The 13,320-nt window shown below is 35.0% G+C and overlaps 1 protein-coding gene across 1 annotated transcript in view; it reads left to right on the top strand.

Annotated features, from left to right (window-relative positions):
* NELL1 (neural EGFL like 1) overlaps positions 1-13,320 on the top strand; it is a 390,246-nt gene that overhangs the window by 270,441 nt on the left and 106,485 nt on the right. The window contains exon 12 of the mRNA XM_039335359.1: positions 5,427-5,555. Within this exon, the coding sequence (XP_039191293.1) occupies positions 5,427-5,555 (129 nt within the window). The remainder of the gene's footprint in view (positions 1-5,426; positions 5,556-13,320) is intronic.

Here is a 13,320-nt window from a genome sequence, read left to right as displayed (position 1 = left end):
ATAACAGGAGAACGATTTTAAAAAAAAGCTGCCCTAAGAATTAAGGATATAGAAACACAAAATGACATAGCTATCCTTAGAAAGGTGGGTAACTTGAAATGGCTGAGGAAATACAAATGTACTTTTCAAATAGACAGCTATTTGAAGTTACAACTGCCAAAACATCTTAAGGAGATATTTACACGAGCGAGATTCGAACAGTTCGATACAATGGTTAGATATGGGAGATTCCATTCCATACCCTACAATGAATGTCTCTGCATTTGTGGTGCGCCAGAGATAGAAGACCTGGCTCACATCCTATTAGATTGTTGCCTGTATAAGAGGATGAGAGACAGGTACCTCGGTCTATATACCAAACGAATGACCCATTGGGATCCCCATATCAAAACAACTTACCTTATGTGTGGCCAGAATCTGAAAATAATATTTAATACAGCACAGTACTTAAGCAAAATGGTCCAGTTGAAATCTGCATATGTGGGAATGATTGGGGTAGATTGCAGAGGTGACACCAAAATATAATTTTATCATATTTTATCTATATCTTAAATTATTGTATTCTATTCCAATTTCATTTTAGACCGTATTTTATTCCAATTTCATTTTATTTTATTCCCATTTCATTTTAAATTGTATTTTATCTAATTCCATTTTAAATTGCTTTTATCAAATTTTAGTAATAATTTGTTTCTGGAACTTTGCACTTTGATATGGCCCAAGGGCTAATCAATAAAATAAATAAATAAATAAGGAAAGATAGGCTTGTGATGATTTTTCTTTTTCTGTTTTTAGGAAAGGGAGGAAAAAAACCCAGTTCTAGTGACCTTTTATAAATCCCTTAAATGTTCTTGTGTTACACTTCCTTGACAGAAAGGGTAATATCAGCATGATTTTCTTAAGTACTTTGCACATATTATATAATTATACAAGCATTTTCAGAATTTTGACTTTGGAATTCTAAGCTTTGGAATTTAGATATTTATTTTTAGAAATTAAGAGCAGCCAGAAGGTCTTATAATAATCACGTTCAATTCTGATGTAAAGTCATCATTTAAAAAGAGGTGTAGGAACTGAACTATGTAGTTTCCCATTCAACAAGGGTGGGGAGAAGAGTTTAGAAGGCTTTGCTTCTTCTTTTAATTAAATCTCAGTTTACCACTGGTTGTTTAGCTATGCTTAGTTTCAGTGAAGAAGCACCTGAAGCCACCACATTTGTGGCTTTTTAAAACTGTGGTGTTAATCACAGTTTGTTGCTTAGATGATACCTCACACAGTCATTAAACAAAAGCAAATATTCTGGTCTTTTCTTCCCAATTACATGAAGAAAAAAAAAAGGTGTGGTGCCTGAGCTGAAAGTTACTGTAATTTGGGGTGATTGTGAATGTAGTTAGTGAGTCATTCAGATAAATGTTCTCTAGGAGTTTAGATAAGAGCCTTTTTTAATGGTGTCAGACTGATATGATATTTGGCATTCAAAACACGTGTGGTATTATTACAATCTTTTCCCAATCATTATAGACATGATTTGACTGAAGAAGTTTTAGGATACTTAATGGTGTGAATTTTAATTAGCTTGATGAATTAAATAATCTACAATAATTATAGGCATTTTGGATCTTTGTTTTCAAAATATCCCCCAAACTTTGCAATATGACAGACTGAATTGTTTTTTTTAAAAAAGTTCTTTTTAGTTGTTTTGAATATTTGCCAGTTTGAAAGTAGGATATTAATGGATAATAAATCGTTATGTTAAGTAGTGATTTATTAGTTTTGATACATTTATTTATAGATTTATTGTATTAGTTGATTTTAATTCTGCGCTGCCATGAATCTTTTTGCATTGCCATGGATCTTTCTGGATTGTGGTAGTGTAAATAAAATAAAATAAATAAAAATTAATGGAATTTTTTTTCTTGCCCTAATTGACAAATAAACTAGATAGAGTTATCTCTCTAATACAGAATAACACCAGTTTTGATGGTGGATTAAATTGGCATTTCATCATACGATTATGTTTGTGTTGGAAAAGTTCTTTTCATGACATTTAAGTCCAGTTGACTGGAATTCTATTCCAGTTGTTTGAACTATCCTGTCCAATTCTTAAATGTGTGAAATAAATATAAATAAATAATATATTGTTGACTGCTTGGAACTTTTCTGAAAGGGCAGCACACAAGTAAAGTGAGCAAGAAAGTAAGTTAAATTCAAAAAGGCCTCTATTATTCAGTATTTTCAATGGAAATAATATGCATTACACATCAAGGTAGTATAGTAAACTAAATTTCTCATCCTATTCACACACTATAGCTTGACATTTATAGTTCCAGAAAATCTTTTCTTGGTTATCTTCAGGTATGAAATCATAAGAAAAGATATCTGATAATTCAGAATGCTTCCCATAAATAGAATTGATAGCTCAACAGTTTTGTTTGGAGTGATAGCAGTCATATAAAACTGGGTCATGCCGAAACCGCACCCACGCCATTGCCAGCATGGCAATGTCATGTGATGTTGCGAGTTTGACACCCCTGATATAAAATATTGGAATATAGTATATTACTACTATCATATAGGCTTTTTTTGCCTGATTCTTTATCTGAGGTGGCCAAAAGAAATTTGATAGGGCATCAAACAATTGGGTTATATGTGAGAAAAGTTATGTCCATTCTAATAAAATCCTTGTCTCATTGAAAATAAGTCTTACTGACTATCCATGATTTAATGTGCAGAGAGAACCAGTTTGGTGTAGTGACTAAAGTGCTGAGCTAGAAACCAGGAAACTCTGAGTTCTAGTCCTTTTTGAGACATGAAAGCCAGTTGGGTGATTTTGGGCCACTTGCTCTCTCTCAGCCCAGCCCACCCCACCCCACCTCACAGGGTTGTTGTGGGGCAAATAGGAAGTGGGGGCTTTCAGCATTGTCTTGAGTTGACAAAAATAGGAAAATTAGATAAATAAGATTGGAATCAGAATAGCTTGGAAGAAGAGGTGAGTTGTTAAATTCTTCCAATTTTGGGGGGGATATTAACCTATGTCTAATTTGAGTGACTCCTTTGGAGGACATGGACATAACCAGTTACAATATTCTTCACCAATGTGAAATAAGATTGTCTACCTATTCCCCGGAGCATGGAATTTGATTACTGTTATAATTAGCTTAAAATGATAAATGGGTCATTGCACAGTCAAATAACTTAAAGCAAAATTTAATCTAGTGGAAGCAATTGTAATAAAGATATAAGGATGCCCTCATCAAAGTAAAGCCAAATATAGGAAAATTACACTACAACCTTGGTTGAGGTGTGAAGGATTCAGCTGTAATTTTTGAAGAGGTCAAAAGCCTAGAATATAGGGTTTTTCAATAAGATTCACAATTTGTAAATTTCTAAGTGTATTTTAGGATTTATAAAATCATTATTAAATTACTCCATCACTGATATCCATGGCACGGGGTAAGCCAGAGAGGAAAAGGGGAAAAAAAACATGTTGTAAATGTTTTATCTGTTCTTCAGCAATTCTGTAATGTGAAAACTCATATCAGGCAAAACATTTTTGCCATACAAGCATAATTGTGAGAAACTGAATGCATTTTTAATAAAATGTCTATGATGTTTCGGTTTTGATAGCTTGTACATCAAAAGAGAAAATTAAAATCTAGATAAAATTACTTTTTTTCTGAAATCCATGAAACAAATTGTTTTGACTCCTTTACTTTTCATTTCAGGGCCCCAAAGGGAAGGGGTAATAATCATTGCTGCCTATTTATTGCCACTCAAACTACAATTGAATTAGTCAAGGGAATTATTCTTAAATTTTAAAATGGTCCTGGGAGTAAATAATGGAAAGAGTAGACTGGGATTCAGGAGGGAGCAGTTGTTTCACTTGACCTAAACTCCTAGGTCAGGGGTGTCAAACTGCTGGCCTGGGGGCCGGTTTCATCATACTGAAACTGCGCCCATCCCATTGCCGGCAATGCAAAAAAAGTCACAATACATTGCAACAAGTCATGTGACATGGCGAGTTTGAGACCCATGTCCTAGTGGTTAATAGAGGAGAACAGGTACCTGAAGAAGTGTTGGCAAGGGGATGGAAGCATGATATTATGTGCTTGAGGCAAGTTCATGTAGTAGTTCATGCAGTAGTTTTGGCTTTGTTAATGGAGTTGATGTCTGCTACTTGGTTCATCCAATGATTTAGGGTCAGATGTTGCCAATATGCTAAAATATTCAGGTGTGTGTGTGTGTATGTGTGTGTGTATAAGTAAGAAGAATGGATTCAAATTTGACTCTAGTAAGACCAAATGGCTTTGGGTGTTTGGAGACTTTCTATCTCTAGTTCCAATATCTAAGGAATTGCCATAAAGAATTCTAGTCTCCAAAGCACCTGAAGACAGGACAAGAAGCAATGGATGGAAACTAATCGAGAGAAGCAACTTAGAACTAAGGACAAATTTCCTATCAGTTAGAACAATTAATCAGTGGAACATCTTACCTCCAAAAGTTGTAAGTATGCCAACACTGGAGGTTTTTTAAGAAGAGATTGGACAACCATTTTTATGAAATGGTATGAGGTTTCCTGCCTGAGCAAAGTGTTGGACTAGAAGACCTTCAAAGTCACTTCCAACTCTGTTATTCTGTTAATTTTGAAGGAGGTTACATGTCTACATTTTGGAATAGTACACTATTGGTCCCCCCCTCCCCCAGGCTTGTAGTTTCTGCTTGAGGAGCACTTGACAGCTGTGGCTGGAAAGGCCTTTGCACAGTTTCATCTTTTGGAACTGCCCTTTGCTCACCTCATACATGGACTACTGCAGTGAAGTTGGCATTGAAAACCATTCAGAAACTGCAGTTGATTCAAAATATAGTGGCATGGGCAATAATGTTAACAGTGGTTACTGGTGGGCTTCTGGGAGCAATTGAAGGTGCTGGTTATCTTCTCTAAAGCCCTTAATGCATAGAACCTGGCTTTCTAAACTTTCCTTTAATGTCTGTTCATCCTGAATGGGTTCTGTTAATGTATGTTAATAGAAGTGGGCATGACTCAATAAAGTATATCAGACACTCAGTAATATATACTTGTAGCAGCTAATTAGAATTCCCTCAAATAAGTAGCCAGGATGAGGTTGAGGTACGTTATAATTTTGTTATTAAAATGGTTTGATGAATTCCAGAATAAAGTGGTAGGAGATCCTTTTATCACTGAGGGACCTAGGAATAGCAAGGCATATCAGTTTAGTATATATTGTAAGTAAATGGCATGCTCAGCGGAAGGAAGTCTGTGTGCTCTATTAAATGTGTATATTAATCAGTAATATTTATTTTCAGATGCCTTAATATGAATAAATGAATTGCATAAATGATAATTTAACAGTTAACTTTTTATTCCTTACCGACTTATTCAAAAGGCAATGCATTTCATTTTTCAGGTCATAATTTCTGTGCACAGGGACACCGATGTGGTGAAAATTCAGAGTGCAGAAACTGGAACACACGGGCTACTTGTGAATGCAAAAGTGGTTATGTCTCTGTCCAAGGGGACTCTGCCTATTGTGAAGGTAAATAATATGTTCCTGAAAGTAGCTTGATTATAATCTAGTGAGAAATACTTAGCTGAAACAAAGACCATGCAGAGTGTCTCATTATGAAGTTCAGTCTTCGTGGCAGCACTAATAATATTGCCCACACTTGAATTTTTTATTTAGAAAGTGCAGATGATCCAGAGAAAGGTTTATTCTGAAGTTCCCAAGTGACAGATTTGCTTCTTAACATGCAAAAGTGCTATCTGCTGGCCTGTTTAGTTTTGTCATACAGATGTCAAGGATGCTGCTTATTACATTGATAAAAAGAATAGTGTGCTTGAGAAATCAAATCTAGTCTCTTGAAAAATGATAGAAGAATCATGTGTGACTTCATTGGATACCTTGGGAGATTTAAAGCCTACTGAAAGTTTCTCTGAATAATTTGTTTTTAAAGACTGAGATGTCCCTTTATGTACTCATGGAAAATATTGAAATAAATAGTTTTGGCATTATAAGTTGCATATATGCAGGGCTAGCTCTGGGCTGAAACATGCAGAAAGGTATATATTTGTTCATTTGTTAAATTTCACTGATATAGCAACTCTGCTTCATTAACACCAACTTCATTCTCTTAATTGGATTCCAAAGACTAACTGGGTTCCCAGTTAAACATGTGCTTAAAGCATTTGCTACTTTACATCTGGTACAATCATACTCAATGATATGCTAGTGGGTTGCACTGAAATAGATTCTGTGTGGTTTTATACTTTATACAGAACATAGGATATCATTAGTTGTATTATTCTAGCACCATTTAAAAGCTAGCCTTAGCATATGGTTTAATCGTTCCTCTGGAGCTTACAATGACTTTAATTTCAGCATAAGTAAGTTTCTTCTGATTCTAAGTGGTATTGTTGGGCAAGACTTCATTTTTTTAAAAAAATGGTAATGTTGAGGCCCATGTGAAACTCATCAGTAAAGAGATTTGTGCCATGGAGGTAATGTGGTTCTCTATCAAAGCAAAGAACCTAATGTGGTTCCTTGCCCAAACCAGAAAGGTGTCTGTGCAGATCTTGCACTGGAACAAAAGTTTCCATTCTTGGCAAGAGCAGATTGGAGAATAACTTAGAAGAAAAGCTGGCTCAAAAGAAATATAAGATCTCAGTTTGGACATTAACTTCAGATTAAAGATTAATCTTCAGACATTAAATTCAAATCAGTTGAACTGCTTGAGGATATCCAGGTTATTATAACTCAATTCATGATATGAGCATCTAAGCAATCCCAATATTCAGTGCAATTTAACGTCCAATAAGAGGCTTGAACTGCCGTGGTTATATAATTATTTATATTTTGCTGTAAATTGATAAAAACAAAATGCAGTTATGGTCTTTGACCAGCATGAAATAGAAATAATAGAAATAGAAATCTTAAATAAAATTATTATATGAATAAAATGCATAGTTTAAATAACTATTTAAAGCAATTTAAAATATAATTTATGATATTTGATATTATAATTACCAATTAGAAATAGGACAAGGAGAACACTTTAGGACTACGATACAAGTAGAATGAAGGTTAATATTTACTATATAAACCAACAGAAAAATTGGTACCTATTAGTGTCCTATATAGACTGACATGCTGCAGAACAAGATTTAGCAATACTATGTGTTATAAAAAAAATTACTGTAAGAGAGAGAGGAAAAAAAAGATGTAAAATTGGTTTGAGTGACCAGGCATTCCAGACAAAAGGGGAAAAATAAGATTATTACAAATATCTCTATAAACTGCTTATAAAGTGATTTTTTTTTCCTTAGAAGCACTATGCCTTTTACTTTTTATATATTGTCAGAAGAAGCATTCACTTTGCTGTGTGCCATTTATTTGTAGTACTTATGAATTTCATCTTCATGGATCTTTCTTTTCATTTCTTATAAATGCTGTCTTTAAAATTGATTCTCAGCTTCTTTCTTTCCATCTGTAACTGAGATGACAAAGAGACACTTACCTGAGAAGAAGTTAAAATGTACTGTGGAATAAGAAAAAAAAAAAAAAAGAACTGTGGTTTGGTAGAAAGAGAGGGGGGAAGGGAATCAGAATAATAGGAACTGCCATAAAACTGCTATTTCCCATACTTTTGAGTAATGGAAATCTATGGTTTTTCATACCTTTTTGAAATGAAAATGACCATTACCATGCGATTCATGAGTAACAGCCCTTAAATTATAATAGTAGCTCCTGTATTCCATAGGAATTGTAAGTCAGAAATTGCTCTATCAATGTTGCAAGAATTCTTTTCAAATTAATAAAAGACTGTAACACTTTTTGGCAGCAGCTCAATACAGATTCAGATAGACCGTATATTCCTTCAATTACTTGTAGTTGTTCAATTTAATTTGTTCGTGTCTATTTTCTTTGAAGCTTGCCAAATAAAGCTAGGGAATCTTCTTTCTTGCATTTTGTGGAATCTGACAAGAATTTAAGGGCTTTAGCTTAAAACTTTCACTGGTAGATATTTGCAGTTTTGGTGGAAGAGAAAATTTTAGCACTTTGATTAGTATACCAATTGCAGCTAACCATTATAGCAAATGGCTGGGGAGAAGGCTGATTTTTATAACTAGTTTGTGTTTTGCAATGGTGGAGAATATCTGTAGCTTGGTGTAGGATGAGGGTGAAGGTTCATTCTCCAAGCTTGTGGGTTGGTTTCAGAACATTTCGTTATCAGGCTAGGTAACATCTTCAGCGGAGTTTAGAGGATGTCAGTGTCAGTGTTTATAAGGGCTTCAGGTGTGGGTGTGTTGAGTAAGGGTCTTGTGATGGGTCAGATGTGAGTCATCAGTAAATCTTGTGATGGGTCTTGTGATGGGGAGGTTACATGAGGTCAGGATCATTGGGAGGTGAACTTCTGGTGGGGGAGAGGGGGCTTGTGTGGGTTGGTTGAGGGTCACGGCTGTCTCTGGTTGTCTGTGCAGTTGATTTGGATTCTGAGGGGCTTGTAGGCTGGTTGTAGGTCAATGTATCTGTTGATGGAATTGCTTGTGGAGTGCCAGGCTTTGATGAACTCATGGCCTTGGTGGGTGGTAGTGTGACCGATGATTTTTGTGTTGTTCCAATCAAACTGGTGCTGTTTGGTGTCGCAGTGAGTAGAGATTAAGGATTTGGGATGGTGGCATTTGACTGCCAGCCGCTGTTCGTGGATCCTGGTTTGTAATTGACGTGATGTTTATCCCACATAGAATTGGTTGCAATAGTTACAGTTGATTTTGTACATTACATTGTTTCTTTCATCCTTCTGTATCTTGTCCTTGGTTCTGGCTAATTCCCGGCAGAGTGTGGCTGTGGGTTTGTGGGTTATTGCTATCCCTAGGGGTTGAAGAATTCTAGCTGTCATTTCCGATAGCCCTTTTGTGTATGGTAAGGTTAGTTTGTTTTTCAAAAAGGATTTACATTTGGAATTAATTGGTGTAAAGTGAAGGGGAACACCAAGCTCTAGAAATATTAACAAGAAAGATGTCTGATAATTTTAATAGGATATAGTGTAATGGAGGCTAGATTGAAGAAAACTTTCTCTGGATATGTGATAGGATAAGTAATTTATTCCCAAAATATACTAACCAGAAGTGGATGAACCACTATGTCAATTGCCTGTAGTTTGGTTTGAGGCTATGGACAGGAATGTCTTTGGTATACAGTTTTCCAATTCTTTTTCTTTTGAGTATGAAATCAGGCTGACTTGTTTCTTATGTACTTCAGCATTCACACCATTTACCATGTTATTTCAGCATCATTTCTAGTGTTGTGCATAAGGTTTCTTGGTTACTTAGGAGATGCTAGGTTTGAGGGATGAAGGAACAGAGTAGATTGAAACAAACCTGAGATATTGGACATAAATTCTTGGTTTGACCAATTGTTGCAATCCAGCCTCACTAGGAAATGTGTGGAGGGAATTGTATTTGCTTTTCACACTGACTGAAGACCACAGATAGCTCTTTTCTTAATATTTTAATATTTTCTGCTGCTACATTAGGCCAGTGGTCTTTGCTCATTTTTATTACTAGTGACTTATAACATCTTCTAGAGTCATTCAATCATTGTTGTGCCAAAATAATAGTAATGCAGACAGGCTTTCTATCATATCAATGGTAGCCAGGTGATGCAATGAAGTTGTTATAAGTCAATGTGGAGAAATGACTTTAGCTTGTATGCTGCGTTTTCTCACAGTGTAATAGATATTTTCATAAAGTTAAAACATAAATCTCTCCACCAGTAGCTGCAAAAGAAACTACCATTTTTCTACCATTTAAATCAGAATTAATATTTCATTGAAAATTGGAGATTTCCTCATAAGATTAACCAGTGTCCAATGATGTAATGTTTACATTTCTGTTTTTACTGTTTAAAAAGTGTGCTTCTAATTGCATATATATTACAAAAAATAATATATAAATTTGCTATTCTATATTCCTTCCAGTTGGTTCTTTTAATTCTCCCTGACTAGAATTTGAAATCAGAGAAGGAATATCTTCAGTGATAAAAGTTTTTGTTGAAGATAATCTATGATTTTGAAAAAAATCCTATTCCTATTCAAAATTGATGTCCTTTACATGCCCCACAGATGTCAAAACATTCAGTACAATTTTTTAGTAGGAGTCCACCCATGCTAGTTGTTTCTTGAAAAACAGCAATAAAAAGACATATTATTGCTTGTCCTAGAATTTTGATTGCTTATCAGTTCCTCCCCATAACAGCTTCTGCAACACACAGATATCTTTTGAGCTAATCTCAACATCTGACATACCAGTAAATATCTATGTATTTTCCTTGGCAGCAATATAGAAGTAGTTTGCCACTGTCTTCTTCAGAATATCTTGGCAGTTCCCTATCTTATAGCTGGTAGTTCCTAAAGATCCCCTGTCCAAGAACTAAGCAGATCTGGATCTGTTTAGTTTTTTTTTATTATTAAAAGTTTTTAAAATTTTACAATAAAAACCTTTTCCCCAATCCCTCCCAACCCTCCCCAAAACCCTCCCCCATTCTTCCCAGAGCTGAATACAGGCTTAACTAGAACTTAAAAGAAAAAAAAAAATTTAAAACCCAAATAAACCTTAAACTAATATCATTACACTCAATAAACAAATTATAACATACTTTAACTCCATTATATATAAAAAACAGAAAGGAAAATAAAATAAAAAAAAATAAAAAAATTAAAGAATAATAATAATTATACTTCTACATAAATATCTTAAACTTTAAATATAAATTATTCAAAAGCTAGATGGTATTTTCTTGTATCATACTTATATTGTATAAAATTTATCCATCTTTTCCACACCAAGAGGTACTTCTCTTGCGATTGATCTTTCAAGAAAGCCGAAATTTTTGCCATTTCCGCTAGATAAGATACTTTAAAAAACCATTCTTGCAAAGTAGGCAAAAATTCCTTCTTCCAATATTGCCCTATTAACAGCCTAGCCACAGTAATTAAATTTAACATTAAAATAATCTCTTTATCATCACAATCCGAAACAATACCCAACAAAAACAGTTGTGGAGTAAATTTTATCCTTCTTTTAAAAATTTTTTGAATATTCCACCATATCTTAATCCAAAAAGCTTTTATACTTTTACATGACCACCAAATATGATAATAAGTGGCATCCAAGCAACCACATCTCCAACATTTAGGCTGCAGGTTTGAATACATACGAGACATTTTTTGTAGATCAAGGTGCCATCTATAAAACATTTTATAAAAATTTTCCCGTAGATTTTGGGCTTGTGTAAATTTGACATTCCTCACCCAAATAATCTCCCATGTGTCTAATAGAATCGGTTCATCAAAATTTTGTGCCCACTTAACCATACAATCTTTAACTAACTCTGCTTCTGAATCCAATTCCACTAACACACCATAAATTCTTTTAATGTGAGTTCGACTTTGATCTCTGATTTGTTTTAACAAATTCTCATCCTCTCTAAACAAGCCCACCTTATAATCTATCTTCCACCTTTCCGATAGTTGTCTATACTGAAACCAAGAATAGATAATATTTTCTTGTACTAATTCATCCATAGATTTTAATTGCCAATTTTTACCATCCCACTTAAGTAATTGTGTATAAGAAATAGTATCCATCTTAACTCCTCTCCTTATTCCTTCTATTGCATGCCATGGAATAGCCCATAATGGAATTCTTGAGTCACTTCTATAATATTTCTTCCAAACCCGAAGTAAAGAAATTCTTAAAATATGAGATTTAAAAACCCTATCGACCTTTTTATTATAAATTAAATAGGCATGCCATCCAAAGATCTGTTTAGTTTTTGAGATCAGCCAAGCTCAGACATCTACTAAATAATAATCAATGCTAGAAATCTTTATGGTTATGAATGATGATGATAATATAATAATCTATAATCAGTTTGTGGTCCAGTATTATTCAGAACCACCTGGAATATTTCAATGTGTTCCCCTCTTCAGGCCTTAAAATCATATTGTACTTTCTATCTAGTTACTAATGATCTACCAGATGCAGAAAACAGGTAAGTAAATGGTTTCCCTTGACCTGATTGAGTCATTATATTGATTTTTATACAAGCAGCCTGCTTGCTTCTAACTGCCCTCTTCTTCTATACATCAGCCATTTTTCAGGTGATGCCACAGGTACTTTTGAAAGTATCAGGAGCATCAATTAATTACATACACGCACACACCTTCCCCCATTGTAGCTTTAGGATGAGTAGCAATATCTCTGCACCATTTTGTTATATTTTGTCCTAGTTCTCAATTGTACCTCTAAAGGATGCCTCTTATATAGTCATTTTTTTGTCACTTTATGTACACAGTAAGAAGCCTGGTCATATTCTGACAGATTGTTCCCAAAAGAAATACACACATAGCCATTCCAACCGATTCTGCAATTTTAACTTATTTCAAGCTTTTTAATGTCTGCATTCTTAATCCCCCCTCATGTATTTTGTCTCTGTTCCTGCATATTTAAATTAGGCAAATATATGCATATAAAGTTGGTTATATACAGATCATTACCACAAGTTTAAAGCAGCGGTTTTCAACGTTTGTGTGACGGCGAGCCCCGTCACACAAACGTTATGCGCATGCGCGGCACCGCCCCCAGAGGGGAGAAAATGGCGGATCGCCGCCTTTGGTGACCCCGAAAAATGGTCGATCGACCCCAAATGGGGTCGCGACCCATAGGTTGAGAACCGCTGGTTTAAAGCATTATAAATAATATTCTGAAAAACATTTGGTCTTGGCCTGTAATTTTCATTTTAGCAGCATACACCACATTCCTCTCTATTCTTTTATGGAGAAAAACAATCCTGTGGGTGAGGGAGAGAGAAGAGAGAATGAAAGAGAGAGAATCTCTCTCTCTCTCTCTCTCTCTCTCTCTCTCTCTCTGTGTGTGTGTGTGTGTGTGTGTGTGTGTTTATGTGTCTCTGTGTGAGACAGAGACAGAGTGTCTGTCTGTCTGTCTATCTCTCTCTCTCTCTCTGTGTGTGTGTGTGTGTGTGAGTCTGTGTGTGTGTGTGTGTGTGTGTGTGTGTGTGTGTGTGTGAGAGAGAGAGAGAGAGAGAGAGAGAGAGACTCTCAACCTCAGCCAGTTTATATCAATACAGTAGTTGGGAAGGTGCTGAGGATGGATTAGAATCTGAGTTTCCCTATTCTTTGTCTCACTATACAGGTGCATTTTTCCTCAGTATCTTATTCTATAAAATAAGTCTGACAGTGGATAGTCTAGACTGCTTTTATAGCTGTCCAGTGGATTTGTAA

This window comes from Crotalus tigris, unplaced genomic scaffold, assembly GCF_016545835.1.
Source record: "Crotalus tigris isolate CLP2741 ecotype Arizona unplaced genomic scaffold, ASM1654583v1 scf7180000017640.1540244, whole genome shotgun sequence".
Lineage (NCBI taxonomy): Eukaryota > Metazoa > Chordata > Lepidosauria > Squamata > Viperidae > Crotalus > Crotalus tigris.
Note: the sequence above shows the minus strand (reverse complement) of the source record. Positions and strands in the feature narration are given on the sequence as shown.